Source organism: Ptychodera flava, chromosome 12 (genome assembly GCF_041260155.1).
Source record: "Ptychodera flava strain L36383 chromosome 12, AS_Pfla_20210202, whole genome shotgun sequence".
Taxonomy (NCBI): Eukaryota; Metazoa; Hemichordata; class Enteropneusta; family Ptychoderidae; genus Ptychodera; species Ptychodera flava.
The window spans coordinates 15,938,293-15,958,636 of record NC_091939.1 but is presented as its reverse complement, the minus strand read 5'-3'; the positions used below and the strand labels follow the sequence as shown (position 1 = coordinate 15,958,636).

At 38.4% G+C, this 20,344-nt stretch overlaps 1 protein-coding gene across 1 annotated transcript in view; it reads right to left on the bottom strand.

Moving 5' to 3' along the window:
* Nucleotides 1-15,653, bottom strand: part of LOC139145165 (protein stum homolog) — a 32,891-nt gene extending 17,238 nt beyond the window's left edge. The window contains exon 1 of the mRNA XM_070716146.1: nucleotides 15,065-15,653. Coding sequence (XP_070572247.1) covers nucleotides 15,065-15,263 — 199 coding nt within the window. The 5' untranslated portion in view covers nucleotides 15,264-15,653. The remainder of the gene's footprint in view (nucleotides 1-15,064) is intronic.
* Nucleotides 15,654-20,344: the final 4,691 nt, after the last annotated feature.

Sequence of the window (20,344 nt, the reverse complement as noted above, 5' to 3'; positions counted from 1 at the left end):
TTGAATGTTCTGGAAAGTTGATTAGTTGTGTAAGGGAGATAATTTTAGAACAGTAATTAGCATGTCAATAAAAGTTCTAGATTGTTCTTATATGCCTTTATAAAAGGGACGTGCACAGCTTCCAGTCAGACTTTTGGGATCGTGTCTCTTGTGTGTTACTAAACTCCAGCAGTAGTCATTCTCAAGACTTTTCAAGACCTTCACTGTCAACGCTGGATTTATACTGTGGACTTTGTGCAGCTTCAAGCCTGCAAGCCAAAGGACTGTTCATTCATCCGACTGACTGTTACAACTCTGAGACTGGAGCTTTGCCGTCCCAGCTGAGATAAGTAGTCTGTACACTTTTAAAGCTTGTACTCTGTCCCTGACTTAGCAATTAGTTTTGTTTTCGTAATAAATTTTGTTTAAACGTAAACTGCTGAGTTCACCCTTTTGTTCGTTTTCTCTGCACGTAACAATACAATACCAATTATCTGTCTTTGTACACAAGTCTTTTAAAAGGAGAGAATTGTTTGTACAACAAATACAAGAGGTTTAGTTCTTTATGTTCTTTTTCTTCTGTTACACTGTAAAACACTGTCTCTCTGAGTATACCAGGTACTGTAATGATTTAATATATGCGATGGGCTGAGGCCTTAGCATTTGCAATAAAGATTACATTATTGAAAATTAATCATCACATACAAAGAAAGGTAGTCTTTTCCAGTTTTCAAGGTATAAAAATGAATGAAATTACTTAAAAATGTGTCAAATTTTCAAAAGTTTTCTGACTCAGGGAAAGTGATCTCTCCCCTCTTTTTGTCGTCAATACATATCAAGGAGAACACTCATTCAAATAACGTGCCTGATATAATAGCGCGTGAGGGTGTGCGATTTTTCAGCAGGCGAGGGGAAATCACCCCGTTTCCAATTTTTCGTGATCATTTTTGGAAGGAGACAAGTGATTTGTCGTGTGGGGGGGGGGAAGGAACGTGTAATCGCCTCTGCGGACTAAAGATATAATTTACATTTTTGGGAACTTAAAATTATCATGAGATTGGGTGTGGAGGGGATTACTTGATATTTTGGGGGTTATAAGGTTACTCGAAAAATATCAGAGAAATTGTTATCGACATCCCTCCAAAGGTGTCTGCGAAGGCAGCCTAATATATAAATATATTGATGAATTTATCGATTTAAAGTTTGTTTGTTTGCTTGTTTGTTTCCGTATATAAATATATCACATTTTTTTAAAAAGCTGCAATTGAAGAAACACAAAATCATTGTTAGAAATACCGCATCATGAATACACGTTCATTCGATACACTCAATGAGATGATTGATAATGTAACTTTTATTTTTATGGTGATATTCCTCTCTAAGAGTTACAACCCGTGTATCGAATCACGCGTTCCAATTTGCAATATGGCTGCAAGCGTCGCACACGGCCTAAAAATCTCAGGCGTAATCCCCTGCCCAAGAGGCATGTGGAATAAATTAGTTTACGTTACTTACACGTAAACACTGTATTTTGAAAGCATGCCGAAGCTTGCCGTGCATATTACAGTGACTTAATATAAGGGCTGTTGTGCCGATATCGAGTTCTTAAGTTAAGATATATTGGAAGTTGGGCTGAAAGTCATTGTCTCATAAGTCATAATCAAATGGCCAGTATTTAATAGCCTGGATAACGTAATCGATATCCATCCTTATGTTTGCACTGTCTCGCACGATCATGTGCTTGGATTTCAAACCTACTGAGACTTTTGAAAACATTAATATATCGACACATATTTACAAACCAATGCCATATTAATTAAATAGCGTCATATCTGTAAATTAAGATCATTATAATATTTGGAAAATCACTCCGATGTTGCGCTTTTTCTGGTGAGACGTTTGGTTTCGTTTTCTGCGCAATGATTGGCTGGACGATCTTTATTGCACATTATGTGTAATTAATTTCCCATAATTCAAGCGCGTTAACGCTGTGTGTCCATCATCGTGCGTGGATCAATATATTTACGACGTCGCAAAAGCAAACTGTCAATTAGTGAGTATTGCATTGTGACAAGGAGCCAAAGTAACGGTAGAATAAATAACGCCTGAACAAAGGTGCCATAGATGAGAGAAAATAAAGGGGGGAAAAGGCTGAACTATAGCAATCTTTCAAAAATCAAACACATCGAACTACTTAAACAACAAAATTAGGCTTCAATTCAATCCACGTCAAGTCAAATTAACGAGCAATTGTGTCACCACGGGCGCGTGATTGCGCGAGGTAGGAGATGTGGAAGTAAAGAAATTTGCCGACTGAAGGCGGATTTGAACATTTAAACCAGGACGCAACAACAGCACCTTCCTGCGAAAACCTTTCGAGCCGCCATATTGAATAGCCCTGAAAGCTGAAAAAAGATGTGTGTTTCTAATGTTTTTCACAAAATACTGATTTAAGTGTCAATAACGTGAATAACACGTCCTGATCACATTATGTGTTACATTTTACGCATGAAGTTAGCAGTGAACACAACCTGTTGAGTGACGCAATATAATGTCGTCTGCAAAACTGTGACACGGTTTTCGAAAACACCCCAAATTTTGCCCCCGGAATGCATGAAGATGAACAGCGGTGATTTCTTATAATTTGACTTCGTGTGGAACATGGCGTATATGAACGTTCTTTGAGGGCCCACACGAACTCTAACTAGCTAACCTCCAGCTCCAAGGTCATCTGAATTAAATGTGCCAGCTTGTCGTCTGCCGTCTGGTTGGCTGGGACACTGCTCTGACTGTGTCAAATTTTCAAACAATCGCAGCAAGGAAATTCAGTTATAGGCCTAAACAGGACATAACACGACGAACATACTTCAAAATTTTGATCGACGCGCCACAAAATTCTTATGGACTTCTGTTTGTCTAACGTGTTAAGTTCGGTTTAGGTTGTGCAAAATATCCTGACGAAACTAGGCATATAAATAATATTAATAATCATTATTATGACAATATTACATCAGGTCCGAACTTCCTTTCTGCTCTGCAATACGTGAAAATTCACTCAACGGGTACGGGGTCGTACTTGAAAAAGCCGTCGACGGCGCGTCCAATACTATAAGTATATTACCATGTTCTGTCCATTGCGTTTTAATTAGCCGAGCTGAACCACGTGACTGCCCCCAAATACACAGTAATGGTTTGTTTTCATGCCCGTGAATATGAATAATGTTGTAAACACAGTAACTTTACGGCTAAAACGAAAATTGTGATTTGTACAAAGATCATAATCAACCACAAAATACAATGGAGCATTTGTGGGCCTAGTTTAGACGCTTCTTTTCAAAAAATCTCCGGATTTGCAAAATTTTTGCAGCGCGCGCACTACTCACTGACAGGTTCTGGGGCCCCATTGTCGTTCGCACGGGATATTTTCGTAAATTTTGACGGTTTTTCGGCGTTCGTTGGTAATATAATTGAAGTAACAGACTCCGCGCTGACCATTAACGTTTATTTAAGGGCGCGGGCGAGAGGAAAGCCAAATTAACGGGCTCGGCAAGCCTCGCACGTTAATTTTTGGTATTCCTCTCGCCCTTGCCCATAAATAAACGTTAATGGTCAGCGCGTCGTCCGTTATTTCTATAGTGTGTACAAAAATGCCGTTTTTTATACACATATACTATATCGGACGCCTCTGAGACATAATTATGATTTTTATATAATTTTTTAAGATTATTCACGACTTGTTAGCCTTTGTAAACGGCCTTCAACTGTGCATTGAGCAATACTAAACATACGGTTCACGTATTACGCTTCTTACTTTGTCCCCATATGTTTATATTAGTGTCTAAATTATATTCCATATCCCTGTATTAGTGACAAATATACATTGATCATGTCACCCATCCATCCATCTATCCATCCATCCATCCATCCATCCATCCATCAATCCATCCATCCATCTATCCATCCATCCATCCATCCATCCATCTATCTATCCATCCATTGTTCCATCTATTGTTCCATCCATCCATCCATCCATTCATCCATCCATCCAGACGTACTTATATGTATTCTCATACGCATTAACGTCCAATATAACCGTCCATCATCACATGCAACAAGTACACAGATGAGCAAATTCACAACAAAATTTAATGCGGGCGAGAACAATTATACATTATCCAGGTAGAATGCGCCTCTGAGACACATATTCGGACTCTAAATTTTAACAATTCTTGTCTGATCTACCACTTGTGGAAGCTCATTTTCGAAAATCTTACTTTTCCCAATTGAATTAACATAGAGGTGGCGGCCATTTTGAATTTCAAATATCGGTAAATGTTAGGTAATCTGTTTCTCTGGCAGCGAACTTCGCATGGTGACCCCTAATTGTAATTCTTGATCTGGTAAGAGAATGGTTGAAAGTTTCATTGGGGAACATTTGAGCAAAGCTTTCATCCTTTCATTTTCGAGGTACGCATGCGTACTACCTTAATGAATAATTGCTCGTTGCAGGGGTGAAAATAAATTCACCGGTGGAATTCAATTCTTCCATAACTCTCCATAAATTGTGTACTTCCGTTTGACACCAATAAATTCAACTTCTTTGAAGTTTTCTTACGTAAAGACGGTTGTCTAGGTAACCTCTGGATAAAACAAAGTATTTGTCTACGTCACATTTTACCAAGGAGATGGCTGCACCTGGGCGCAATATGCGAAGACGGGCGTTCTGTTGTGACATAGAACACTCAGACCGGACACTTTCTTTCATTAATTGTTGTTGGTGGTATTGAAGAAAATATTCAATAGCCATTAATATAATATGAAGATGTACTGCACCACCAATCGTCTGATTGACTAATTGCCTCCCATACACAGTCCGGTCAAAACATCTAGTTAGAGGAAAATCGAGCTAAAATACTGTCCCTGAAAAGATTTCATGGGTCACGCATTTATACCGTATGTGAACACTAATAGCGTTATAGACTTGCAATGCGAATGGAATCATGTAGATCATAGTATAATTGCTTTCGTATTGAATAGCGCGGGGCATCCTATTCATCAGGTCCATTGCAATGCGTCTTAGATTAAATTAAAAATTCGAAATCCGGGCTTTTTTGTAGAGGTTAGGTGATCGGTATTACGATCAGAAAGACGAGATGATGGAGAATCAGCAGACAGGGGATTTCACGAGACATTTATTTATTGTGGATGGATAAATTATGCCACGGTGGCAACCTTTTTAGCTCACGTGTTCACACACGTGGGCTTATGTCGCAGCGATGTCTGTCTGTCTGTCTGCCTGTCTGCCTGTCTGTCTGTGGTCCCGATATCTCAAAAACGGCTTAACAGATCAAAATCAAATCAAATAGTTTGCAAATGGCAAGAACAGATTAGTTTTTGGTGGGTGTGGCTTGCATACTTTTTGCTCATTTGTATAATTCATGGTTTTAGAAAAGACGGACATACATTGAGAACGACTGCACACAATTTGATGAGATTTGTTACAAATTACAAATGATGATCATAACAAGATATATCAGCCGTGAAGGTATTAAGAGATGAAATGAAAGATAATTGTTAATTTTCATATTTAATGAACTTTCCTTATTAGGGATATATATCTGAATTGACTGGATCAAAATTGACGAAACTTGGCATGTACAAGGAAGATACTATGATTTAACATTATTGAAGGTCAATAAGTGGACTCACGATCAAAGGATGGTGAGTTCGAGCCCCGGCATGGCTGTGGTGTTGTGTCCTTGAGCAAGGCACTTTATTCCTCATTGTTTCTCCCCACCCAGGAGTGATGGGTACCTGGTAGGACAGTGGTTGTTATGTGTGCGTTTAGCTCTGCTGCGCTTATTGGCTGCACATGTGAGCTGTTGTTTGCTCCCCAGGGAGTTGAGTGGTATTATATAAGGTCCAGTGACCAGGGGTAATAATAATTGTAAAGCGCCTTGATCACATGTAGTTGTGGATATGTGCGCTATATAAGAACCAAATATTATTATTATTATTATTATTAAGCATTTCTACTTCAGCCAATTCCTAATTTGCATATTCAATGAACTTTCCTAATTAGGGATACTAGTATATATTTGAATTGACAGACGAAACTTGCTATGTACATTAAATATACTATTACACTACATTATTGAAAGTCATGAAATACTTTTACTAAAGCCAATTCCTAATTTCCATATTTAATTAACTTTCCTAATTAGGGATATCTACCGGGATTTACTTGATCAAAGTTGGCAAAACATGATATTTACATTTATGATACCAGGTTACAATATTGAAATCTATTTCGCATTTTCATGTCATCTTATTGATATTTTTTTATATTTAATGAGCTTTCATATTTTTGCATATATAGCTTGAAGGACTCAACCGAAGGCAGTTACAGTTGCTATATAAAGTGGTGATACAGTCACAGCAGTCAGAGAATTTACTATTTTTATTTCAGCTAATTTCGTATTTGTATACTGTATGAGAATTAATCTGTGGTGAATATTGTTCATGATGCTGATCGTGACACGTTTAATAAAGTTGCAAAAATCTGGCAAAAGTTTAAATTTACACACACCTGCAATATAAATGAAAGACGTGAGCATTTTCAGTTGATATCTGGTTTACAAATGCCGTTGTGTTTGTTGTCTGGCTCGGAACGAAACAAAATGCAATTCCAAGGCTGTTCTGGCTAGTGACGTAATGGTAAGTAGTCGATTGGCTTGCAGCATGTTCGGCAGAGGGAACTTAGATTCGCGGATGAATTGAAAACTAGGCCGACTCAGCTAAATACACGTTTTCCAAAAATATCTCAGCGCATTTGAACACTGCAATATGCCGGTCACGTTTCCCCCTGAGGTACCGGCTTCGTTCCTCAGGCTGTTCCTTTCAAAGGTTGCGAACAGCGAGGCGGCCAAGAACCGCTGCGACAGAGACCGATGTACGTCGGCCGGCGTTCAATACATCGTTACAGTTGAATGCGCGGAAGGACACTCGACACATAAGAGACTTGTGCCGTTTCAAATAAAATATCAACGAATCTCGAAACTGTTCTGCGTGAGTAGCAAAATACGAAACTTGGGATGGCAAATATCGATGGGACACGTTATATAACTCTGATGTTTGAAGTTAACGATGAAAAAAAAAACACAGATGAATACTGCTAAAATTGAAATGGAAGTGAAAATAGCGTTTCATTCCTCACGGGTACAATATACATTAGCGTTCGATTCACCAAAGAAATTGTTAACAATGTACAGTGAATAACAAGGGACTCGCGAGTTGATGATAATTTTACACCGCTTTTTGTCGTTGAATGAGAGCTCAGGTAATTTGAATTTCAAGATGATTGCTCAGATCGCTTGGAAAGAGTCGGTTTGCCAGTCTGCAGAGTGATCAACGTGTGCTACAAAATGCGCAAAATGATCCAAATATAAGAATAATTGCGAATTACGAATCCACTGTTGTGAACAGAATGGAAAAAAGACTAAAATTCAAGATCAACTGACCGCAATAATTTTAAAAAGCAATATTGAGATATATTCTGCCTGTCCAATTATCAGGCGAACTCTCATTAAATTTTGAACTTAAATTCAGGTTGAATTACAATTATAAAAACATGATCTGAGGCTGAGAAAATTAGGAAAATACCTGACAGATACAAATGTTGCAATCGTCTAGGGAAGGAATATTTAATATTTTATGCAAATACAGGAATTATTGACACAATAATACCACACTGACAATTGTGTATTTCATGTGAAAACAACAAGTGCTTAAAAGAATAAAAGAAAACGAAATTCACGCCGGTGACATTCGTCTATTCAAGGAGTTAAGCCATTTCTTTGCTTTATTTTTTATCACTTGACTTGTGACCTAGCTCCTAACAGACTAACAACGAGTAAGCCGTTGCCATGGCAACATTAGGATATCTGTCAAACCTGAAATTTTGCAGGCATGGAAATGTAGTATTTGCACTAAGATTTACCAATCAGCGCACTGGGAATCTTTCCTGTACCAATGCAACAAGGTAGATATTTACCACTGCTTTGATAGTATACCCTGTGCGAATTTTTAAAAATCCTGACGTATCTTTTACAGAACAATGATGACACTTCCATGGAGCTAAGCGCGACGAAATCTTGTGAATTTTTTATTATAAATATGGCGTCGACCTATCATTTATTTATTTATCCGTTCGCAGGGCTCGAAATTAACTTTTTACCTTGGTAGTTCATTTGGGCTACCATTTTCTGAAGTTGGTAGCCCAGTGACAATGGCTGGTAGTCCATGAATATTTTAATTTAGGGATACTGTACTCGTCCGAGTATAAGCCCTGGTTCAGCAACACAAAATAGTAGTAAAACTAGGGGCTTCAACTCGAGAAACCCCATGTTATGTGTCACGACGCTTAATTTATGCTAATTTATGTACATTTAAAAACTATCTACTGTTGATTGACCAATCAGAGTGCTCAATTCAGGGTGTTTTATTTACTCGTAAAAGCCCTGGTCACCAAATTCCAGAAACGAATGACAGCGCCGTAGTAAAGTACTGTCCAATCAAAAGTGAACATGTCATATTCTGTAGACATCTGATACGTTTTAATATTCAAATTTGGTAACACAGCGGAAACCAGCTGCAACACAAAAGCTGCTGTGCCCTAGGGCATTTATATAATGTGCCCCAGGGCATTTATAGGATGTTCCATTACATTGGAAGGCTATTTCACAAATAAAAGTTTTAATTCATATCCTAAACATGTTACATTGACAAAGGGGACGGTTGACGTAAACACATTGAAAACGAAAATATATCAGTTAGGGGCGATAGTTTTTAAGTCGGATAAAACCCTCGTACTCGGGCTCTTCTGGTATATAAAGTCCAACCCTACGATAAAATGTCTCGGCCTGCGGCCTCGACATTTTATCGTTGGGTTGGACTTTATATACCAGAAGAGCCCTCGTAGTCAGGCTTTATCCTATACTTTAACACTTTCTACCACTTTCAAAATCGGCTTACACATCAAAAGAAACTGTAACTTGAGTAAAGAAAAACAAAAAAAAACTATTCTCATGATCTTATGAACTGGCATGCCGTGTTACACACGAGTCTCTCTATACAGAACGTAATACATTGATACTGATCGACAACCATAGATACAAGACAGCGAAACTCAGCCAAGCTTATTATAACTGACACAGTGTTTTATATTACTATTTCAAATCAAACTGATTACACAATCTCTTGATATAGAAGTGACAGTTTTGTGAAATTTCAGCATCAAAACCCCAAAACTTGACACAAGTACGTCTTGTATGCTGCCGATCAACAGCATATAGTGTGAACTGGCAAGCAAAGACTGCACATGGAAAAGCAACTCAACATTCTACTATCAAACACTCTGCATCTTGTGAAAAAAACAACATAGAAGAGAAAATTGTAATAGTCACCAGAAAAAACTCTTCACAGATGAAAGGATAAATGCTTCAAACAAACGAAACTGCATGTTGACTACATTTAGGTCGTCCGAAAGTGACGGACATCGCACGTCAAGTATTTCATGTCCCAGGCTTTGGTAGTCCGTGTGGGCTACCATTTCATGGACTTTGGTAGCCCCAGGGAAAAGTTGGTAGTCTGTGGACGCGGGACTACCGCTAATTTCAAGCCCTGGTTCGTTTAAGTGAAGGATTCCAATCTCATTACAATATGGTTAGTTCTTGAATGACAGAAAAAAAATAAGAACTCACAGTTATGTCAGCGGCGCTCGCTGTTTTCAGCGCCTGCGCTCTCCTGTCCGCGCATATACTTAACAGACAGTACACAAGGTCAATGCCAGCATGCAGATCAAACCCGGGTACAAGCCGGATCTTCACGAATTGACGGAAAGTGTTTTGCAAATCAACATCCGCATTCTTCGAGTCTTATTCGAGAATGAGGACAAGTCCTACTTAAAAAGACAAATTCAATTTTTCTCTCCTCATTTCCTTGTTTGATTGACATTTTATCCGTGTTTCTGTGCAAGTTACAAACAAGTAAGCTTAGTAGAATTAAAAGATCTAATGATTCCTGAAAAATGTTTATTATTTACTTTTGAGAATATACCTATATCTATTTATCTATCTATCTATCTATCTATCTATCTATCTATCTATCTATCTATCTATCTATCTATCTATCTATATGTGTGTGTGTGGGTGTGTGGGTATATGTGTGAATGCGTCTGCGTGCAGCGTTAACAGACATACACACGTTTAATTTACACTTTGTTTATGATTATTATTTGGTTTTGAGAAAAATCAAACTTCATATATTGTATAAACATAAAAACATACCCACCTATCTACCTACGTGTATTCATACAGACAACCATGCAACCAACCAACCAACCAACCATACATACATACATACATATATACACATACCTATATGCAAACATACAATAATGTACAAATTTCGCTTTTTGTTTTACAGAATATCACTGATGATGTCCACTGTGCCTACATAACATTTTTCCTCTTTCTTCGTCGTTCAATCTAAAATGATTTGGAGCAATTTACTGGCCAATCCCCCTCGGCCATGGAGAATGTACCACGTTTTCGGCTAGTATACTGAGCGGCACTCGTCAAGTGCAACCAATCATAGAGCAACTAACTACGACACTCGGCCGAACAAATTAAACAAAAAGGCGCGAAAGTAACTCTCTACCGATTCAATTTTGACATTTAATTCAGTAAATTGACATCACTGTAAGGACAAGCTTTTCTGAGAATCGAGTCATGAATTTCATTTATTAATCCAACCACACAAATGTCAACAGGTAGTCTGTATTATTCTTCGATTGCATTGTTGCTATCCTAGTAATTACGCTGTAGCACGAACGGTTCTGCCACCGAGGGCCAGCGCACTTTGTTCTCGACGAGGACTTCTCAACAGCTTGCTTGGGCAATCAAACTCTGTCCAATTTAGGGAACAGCATGTAGGATTGGCACGTTCCGCTTGAACAGAAAAGCACTTTAGATGAATTCGTCCTCCCTATCCAGATCAGGATGCACTTGCCTTAACGCTGTCTCCCGCAAACAATCAACAATCTTTCAACTCAAAAACACCTGCGTTGCAAATGATGGGGCTGGATTTGTTATGCACGTAAATGTCTTGGCGACGCCGCGGGCAATATCATACACTTTAGTCTATAGCAGTGGATCTATAAATAACCGTATAGACTTACGAGTGCGGCACTAACAACCCTAATCACGTGATATAGTATTGATTGCTCGCCAGCGTTTTATAGGTAGACACCGTGAGGTCACGCGGAAAGCGATAAACCCGCATCTGCATGCCTACCTGCTTATGTTATTTATTCAAGCAGAGAAATTTTGAAGTACATCGAGCGACAGGCCTACTTGCTGATATCATGCGCGGGTAAACTGGCATCTCGAAATGCTGATCTCGTGGTCTTCTGACCAATTTACTATTGTATATTATTTACATGCAATCGCACATAGCACTCCGAACAAGGTGGCAGTTTTATTTTTCTATATTGCCATCTATTTTTTTGCAATTCAGACAAATTAATGTACAACGAAATACCGAAATACCGTCTGTGAAAACCATATCACGTTACAATATGTTCCGATGTGTGTGTTTTCACTCCCTCGGCTAGAAAGACGTCGACCGCTGATTTCATTACTACTGCCACGGAAAATACATCACCTTTATTAAGTTAGTGCAGTGTTTTTTTCGTACACAGATATTGGGTGCAATACTGTAATAGAGTTATATGCACTTTTCCCGGGGCATTCACACGGTGTTTTTTTCTAGCGTGATCTCTGAATGAAGGATAATTTGAGATCAGGTATCAGCCAGAAAAAAGCCGTATCCAACACTACAGACATTGCATTATTAAATTCACATACATCACATTTGATGAAGTGTGTACAGGCATTCAACAGGCTACAAGTCTATATGTTTACTCTCAATCTCGACTTTTTGACTGAAACGTCATAAGTGTGTGTGTGTGTGTGTGTGTGTGTGTGTATGTATATATATATATATATATATATATATATATATAAACATATGTATATGTGTGTGTATGTGAGTGTATGTGTATGTGTGTATGTATGTATGTATGTATGTATGTATGTATGTATGTATGTATGTATGTATGTATGTATGTATGTATGTATGTATGTATGTATAGATGGATAGATGGATAGATAGATAGATAGATAGATCATCAAATACACAAATAACCATTATTTGAGTTTCACTTATTTGCGATCTCTGGATGACTTTTCAACCACATTTTGAGACTGATTTGACTGACCGTGAAAGTCTCTAACTGTGAATAAAAAGATCCATCCGATGATCGCAGGTGCGTGAAACTGGAGTAATATTGGCACTCTGTATTGCCTTGATTTTTTTTTCATGTCTATTAATATACTATTCTGCAATACTTCATCGAGCAGAGTACTTCACTGGAAGGACAAACGGGGTTATATATATATATATATATATATATATATATATATATATATATATATATATATATATATATATATATATATATATATATATGTGTGTGTGTGTGTGTGTGTGTGTATGTATATAAAGAGTACACTCCTGCATACAGACATGACGATTTGTATCACACAGCATATACACGTGTATGCATATTCATTGAGTCCTCAGTAAGTACTACTACTGACGTACACACTTGTTGTTAAGAATCGCCGAGCTGTTCTCTTGACCTTTCCAAAATTGAAGTGAGATTTAGAGAGTATAACAGACGGTTTGCAATACACGCCTAGAGGGGCAGTGAATGCATCTGGCGTCTTATATAGTTTCTGATATATATATATATGTGAAAATATCGAATAAGTTTTAGAGATTATGAGACAATGGATTCTCGTCTTTTAGGCAAAACGCACCTGGCAACCGAGAGTTTTGCAAGAAACTTTCCTAGGTGAAACTTAAAAACTATTCTTTTTTTCATAATGACCTAAAATTCGCCTGGATCGGAAGTTATAAAGTAGTCACGATTCCCAAACGTAACTGGATTTTCACCATGGCAACACGATGCAAACGATACTTGCGCCACTGGCTTCAGAATGAGTTCACACAAACAGTAGACAATCAGAGTATTGTAACAGTTTGAGTGTCTGAATATCAGTCCTGGGCTATGGTTCTGTTGCAGTCGTAGTTAGGAGAAAACGAGTTGGTGAGTTAAAAGTCTGGATCGTAATGCTTTCAGCTCAATATGTCGGTTGTAAGTACCACTGTAGGTCTTTATTACAAGATGGCATGCGTGACGTTCCAAGTCTCGAATCCCTCTTATTTTTAACACGTTCTCTACAAATTTGTATACTTTTCTGAACTTACATACCTACAAAATTGTCATCATTGTACAATGGTCGTCACGGTCTCAGGAAGATTCGTCAGTCCTTGATTGTCTCTTATGAGACATGGAATATCCCGTTCTCGATTGTTCTCATTCGAGTTTTAGTGATGATTAATTAAAAGTGTGGCGCTATCTCCTTCTCTTACGATCTTGAACCAACCTTCACACGTCTTGGCCACGAGAGTGACGCTTCGAGATGAAATGTTTACAAAAGAGTGCATTGCATTTTTTTTTCGGTTACACAATTTAGTAATTTCACAATTCTGATTTAGTTAATTTTGGAACTGTGACTTGTCATGTCAGACAATGACGACAGGTAAGACTCCCTATGCAAGACTTTCAAGTTCACCGACATATTTTGAAAATCTGATTGTAAAGCGCTACTTAATAGAGGCGACTTGTACTTGGTAAGCTTTCGAGATTTTTCATGTTATCCTACAGAATTGAAACGCAAAAAACGTTCCTGTTTGTCCGCGCTCTTTCAGATGCCCTTCTCAATCCATTGTTCCCGGCATTGTAAAGTGCTCGTTGACGCTTCATCAGTCTTTTGTTCTGCTTTGAAATCCTCATCAACAAATTAAACTCCTCCGAGATAAATCTCATAAGAAAGTGGAGCCATTTCAAGGGATAGAAACCATTTACTAACGGGCTTTGAATGTCTCTCGTGAAAAATGCGATTAAAAATATATATTATGGCATGATTCATTGATAGTGTCAGCCAACTGCAAAATGGTTACCATATGCACAATGTTGTTCAATGATAGAGTTAAACAAGCTATGCAGTAAGCTTTGATTTAAAGAGAGCACGCGATAATAACTGTAAATTTATCTTTGATTTTGTCAGACAACGTTGTCGAATTAGAAACCTTACTCCGCTGGGAATAGCCTCGCTTTGCCTATCATCTCAGATACTTAAGAGAGACAGAAAAGGTCGCTATACATTTACGGTTGTGTCGAGAGCAATCAAGACGTCGGTTGCGAAGACGGTGACAAGGATGTCTGCGGTTGGGAAGATGTGTGCCCACTTTCCGAAATCGTTATAGAGGCACTTGTTTGGTTTACAGTAATTATTCGCCTTCTATTGTTTCACAAATTAACTTACAAACCGCTATAGCAACCTTTACAGTATTAGCCATTGGGAAACAACCGGTTGACAGCTATATGGAACATGTTTTGTGACTGGATTTGCAAATGATATGTGGCCACCGGGTGGTAAACTCGCATCTATAATTAAACGCTTATAACCTAGGTCCACTAACGCTTAAGAGGCCAGGTTTACCAACATGTTTTGGCGCTCGACTATTTGGCACTGCATAATGGATAGTCGTCCGATTTTCATTGTCATATTCGTGGACCTTCTGTATAAAATGCAGTGACCAAAGCGCGCGATGTGGGACCTTGACCTCTCAAAGCTTGTTCGAAGCCGACTGTAGTATATCACCAAAGCAACCGAGTGGCCTATACGTGCATAAATCTTGGGCTCAGTTCGGCAACACAAAATGGCTACCGCCATATAAATCGGCACGCAATAAACGGTGGGCAATGTTTACACATTCCATCAACAGCGTTAATGGCAGACATAACTCACGGCGCAACAATAAAGTGAGGAGGTTAATTCTGGTGAGAAAGGCAAAAAAAAAAAAAATCGAGAAAAGATATCTTGCTTTTTACCTGAACCTGGAATGATGATATTGAAAATGAGGCACGTCGCTGCGAAACACATCGGGAACATGGGCACACACATTTTTAATGTTCGGTCGCCTTCACTTCTTTCGACAACTTCAACGTTGCCGGTAATTTCACCTCGCCTCTGCGCCACCGTTTCCACTTCTTGCACAGCTCTGTTGTAAGCCATGGCGTTCGCTGCCATGATGTTTCCGAAGGAAAAAAAACAGACAGTGGTCGTCTTGTAAATGTATATAAGTCTGTTCGGCGAGAGACTATCGCCGTTGTTGTTGAGACTAGGCTGCGTACAGGTGACACGGTTTTGTAGGGTAGAAGAATTTGCGTTTAAGCACCACAGACGGCCATTACGGAACGCGAGAATTCGAATTACCGTAGACGGAGTCCACAATCAGTTTGCGGTAGTCGGCAGACATGTTAACACCTCCTGTCGCTTGCTGATCACGACATCCATACTGAGACGGGCGAATCCGCAATATTGTCCAAACAAAGCGCGGCAAACAGTCGCTTTGCTGCCACAGGTATGGTGGCCGTCTGCATCAACTGTCAGCAACGAATAGACTAGTCTATTGCTGTTACCACTGGATCCCTTGTGACGTAAGCGGCGCCATTGTCACTTTCCCCACATTATGCGTTGTTATGCTAATTTGCATGACAAGAAGCTCGAAGGTCGTGTATTGGCATTCAAAAAACTTAAGTCGGACATGGGTCGTTCTTCTTTTGTTGTTTTTTAGGTGAACTCAAGGGATTTTAACAGCGTTCACCTCAGCACTATACCTTGACTCTCGAGTCATGTCATTTCCGTTTATAGCCATGGTGTATCTTGGCAAAATAGCCCGATATACTACGAAACAAATAACATATTGACTGTAGGGAACGATGAATCACCGTCTTTGTTATGTGTTGTTTGTTGTTATTTGTTTATTTTAACCCAGCAATGTCAGCCATCACACCTTGGGGCATCTGTCTGTCTCTATCTCTCTATGTTACTGCATCTCTCTGTATATTCTGTATATACACCTTTCTTGAAACCTTTCAGACGTAAAGGTTCCCTCGTCTCTCTGTCTCGTTCCGTACATCCGTATGTACTCATTTTATCTGTGACCTCCCTAGTACTAGTATGTCTATGTCTGTCTATCTGCCTCTACCCCGTCTGTCTGTCTGTCTGTACCTTTATCTGTTTGTCTGTTTCTGCCTGTCTCTCTGCCTGTCTCTCTCTGTCTCACTGTTTGTTTGTCTGTCTGTCTGTCTGTCTGTCTGTCTGTCTGTCTGTCTGTCTCTCTCTCTCTCTCTCTCTCTCTCTCTCTCTCTCTCTCTCTCTCTCTCTCTCTCTCTCTCTCTCTCTCTCTCTCTCTCCTCTCTCTCTCTCTCTCTCTCTCTCTCTCTCTCTCACTTTCAAATGTTACCATTCTCTATGCCCGAAAAACTCAATGCTCAGACACAGTAGCAAGCTATACTACTTTGGACAATCAGTGCACAGTTCCTCCATTTTGCGTTGATCAACTCGCCGGGACATGTGACGCACGGAACAACAGCGACGAAGATGAATGACGGCCTAGTATAAAACATCACTGTGAAGTGTTTTTACGACCCTCTGAATATGAAACAACATGGAAATAAAAAAATGGAAAGACACATCAACGAGGCCATGAAAGTATATTTCGTTTACGAAACAAATTTGATTGACCCCGTTAATGAACTCAGCATTGGGAAGAATAGACTCTGGTATCCTTCAACTTTTGAATGAAGGAGACAAAGGACCATTTAATTTCAATCGTGTTTTTGGAGTAAAAATGCGCCCGATGACACATAAATACAACTCCCCTGTTTCCGAGAGAAAAGTCTTCATGAAATAGACGTTTTACTGACCTACCTGAAAACGACAACCTACCATGTCGTAGTCTAGATCCCATCAGATTGTTTTTAACTTGACTTTTGTCGAGGCCAGGATTGACGCCGCTTAACGATTTCCTGATTGTTACTTTTTAATCGTGATCGTTTTTACAGCTTATTAAAATTTGAAATTATATGTAGTTATGTTTAGGGCTCTGTTATCGGCATATCTCTTTATTGCTTCTCCATTAGTTTTTTCAGTAGTAAAAGGCTATATTTATAGATTTTTTTGAATTTAAAGAAAACCAGAGAAAATAGAAAGCCTTTTTCAGGTCAGCAAATTTCAAGAGGTACAGCTACAGGGGCCTTAAAATACTTTTGGGAAAGGAATAAAACTCTTCATTTGTTTCCTGGGACAAAACATTATCAAAATTTATTTATCGATGTCCATTTAAAGTAGACTGCGCCTTGCGAACATACATTGGGACTCTCGAAATTTAATTTTTCTACGTAGCGTCAGAATCTTGATTCGGTATGAATATCCACTTGAAAAAAGTTTCATGAAGATTGAATGCACCTTGGGGATAGATATTCGGACTCTTAAACTTTTACGATACTTTTTTGGTCGACCACTTGTAGGGTTTATTTCGAAGCTGTCAGAGAAACTAAAGTATTCACCGGCTTATTTTTGTGAAAATTAAACATTTAATTTGCGCCCAGAGAGTTAACAAAGATATGACGGCCATTTTAAATTTCATTTATCGGTAAATATTGGATAATTTGTTTCTTTGATAACAATTTTTTGCAGGTTGATCCCTAATTGTTATTCCTGGTCTCGAAAGGTAATTACTCTTGCCTTTTTGCAACTTTTGAACAAAAGTTTAAGTCTTTCAGTTTAGAGACCCATACTGCTTTAATCCGATATTACTCGAAAAAGATACAGGTCATCATGTAGATCACTTATTCTTTCTGTGCTTTGTAAAACTAAACAACCAGAATAGGGCCCCTAAAATACAAGTTTCCTTCTCATAAAAGGTCTCTCACAAAACTAATGCAGTAAAATAGTTTTTATTTTTCATTTATTTTTCATTTATTACTTTTATATTGCACTCACGTGATCCGAAACCTTCAACGCAGCGGTTCCTTGATGCGACGATAATTCTGACATCCGGCCAGATTCTCAATCAGTATAGTATCTTATTTTTGATGCAATCAATCTGGATCACTGTCTTTAATGTAAGTTAATAGGTTTATGAATTGAACATGTATATATAGCTCTGTGTGGCAGGGCTGTGTGTTACGCAGCGCTAATGTGTACAACTCGATTGGAACTAATTTAGGATAATTGAATCTTCGTTTTTTTTTCAAATTTCTCAAAAATGTTAGTTGCCCTATACTTGAATGTTGCAATATTACAAATACCCATAAAAGCAAGTGTGAAGGGTAAAAAGAATAGCAGATGAGCTTACATTTGCTTTACATTTAAAGACATCACTTCACCATCCAATTATCCCAAATTAGTTCCAATAGTGTTATACATGTACATATTACATGTAGTTAACGAGTCCCATATATGTAGTATGATATACATGCAGTTTTTGTTTTATTTTGGCCTCATCGGACCATCGAACCAAGGCATTCCAAAGCTAAAATTATGCATTAAGTCGATATAACGCAGGCCATTAGAAATTAGTGATATTAAAGGGACAAAGTCGGCCATTTTTCATGAATTTTGTTTGATGCGAGATACTACTTATATTGTTTGACATGTCGAAAGATACTGAATGAATGGGTGACCATGCATATATTCGACCCCGGTTTTAGACACGATAAACAAAACCATCGCGAAAATGAATTAATGGTCATGACCATTAATTCATTTTCGCGATGGTTTCGTTTAATTTGTCTAAAAGAAGGGTCGAATATATGCATGGTCACGCATTCATTCAGTATCTTTCGACATGTCAAAACATATAAGTAGTATCTCGTATCAAACAAAATTCATGAAAAATGACCGACTTTGTCCCTTTAAAATATATTCAATGCAACGCAAGACTTTTTTTCTAGCCAATCGTCGTCGATGAATGATTTTGTCGATTTTTAAGCATGTTGTAACTTTAAGTCTGTGTTCTTCACCCTACGCTAAGCGACAGACCCAGTTTGTATTCAATCAATAGGAAATATTGATCACCAGTCGATAGAACCCCTCTTCCGAGGTCTTGGTACGACAAACTTTCAGCAGTACAGGGAACGTAGACATGTGTGTGTATACATCATATATATATATATATATATATATATATATATATATATATATATATATATATATATATATATATATATATATATATACATATATATATATGTGTGTGTGTGTTTACTTTTGTTTACTTTTAATTACTTTTATCTAGAATTCATTATATCTGAAACTTCAACACGGAAGTGGCCTCGGTAAAATTTACTCATAATGAATCTGTGTACTTTTCTTGGCCGGCCGTGGTATGGATATCACGGGCGTGTCGTTGTTAAATCGTTTGACCACTTGTGATTGGCTAACTCTTGCTTCAATGCTGCAAAATATTGAAATAATAAGCATTAGCGTGCGTGTTTAAAACTGTTCTAATTGACAAAAATATGAGTCTCTTGGTCACAATTGTAACGCCTTAAGGCTTACGAAATCGATACTTTACAAAGAAGGGAACAGAACGAACACGCATGACTGCTCATATTTGAGCATGTCATTGTTCAGAAAACACTTACGTCAAGGTAGTATGACGTGGTATGGTTCAAGTTCTGATCCCATTTCTTTTAAAGAAGACTTTACGTGACATGATAGGCGTACAGGGTACCGAAAGTCGAGTCCGTGTTCCGAACTCCGTCCCTGTAAAAAGTTTAATTCATCCCTTCTCGGACCGACAACGATTTCTTGCATTGCTGGTACCAATAGTACCAGACTGGCAGAGTGAAAAACAAAAGAAGAGACGAAACTGACAAATTAGTACATAATATGAAACTATTCTGTGTTAGGATGATTTATGTCTGTTTGATATTGCCTCTCTCTGCTCAAACGTGGTAAAAACAGTATGTTTGCTGCGTCCAAGAGACGCAAAAGGTCAATGCACTTTCTGCTGTGACAGCTCCACTGACATTGACATTCGCATTTTTGTCCTCACTCACAGATTGTTCTTGTGGCGGCGCTCTCCCTCTGATTGAAATATACACACAGAGGGAATCGAATTGGTAAAAACTGCCCATTAATATTCCCCTTTACAAATGTGCCCTATTCGCCCCAGTTGCAATGTTGACCGTCAATCGAACTGGTAAAAGCATTTTACTTGGTAAACTTCCTTTATAAAATGCGTACTACCTTGCGGCAAACTTTACTCATCATATTCACGAGGCCCAATCCTTACGTGCACTATTTGTGATATTTGT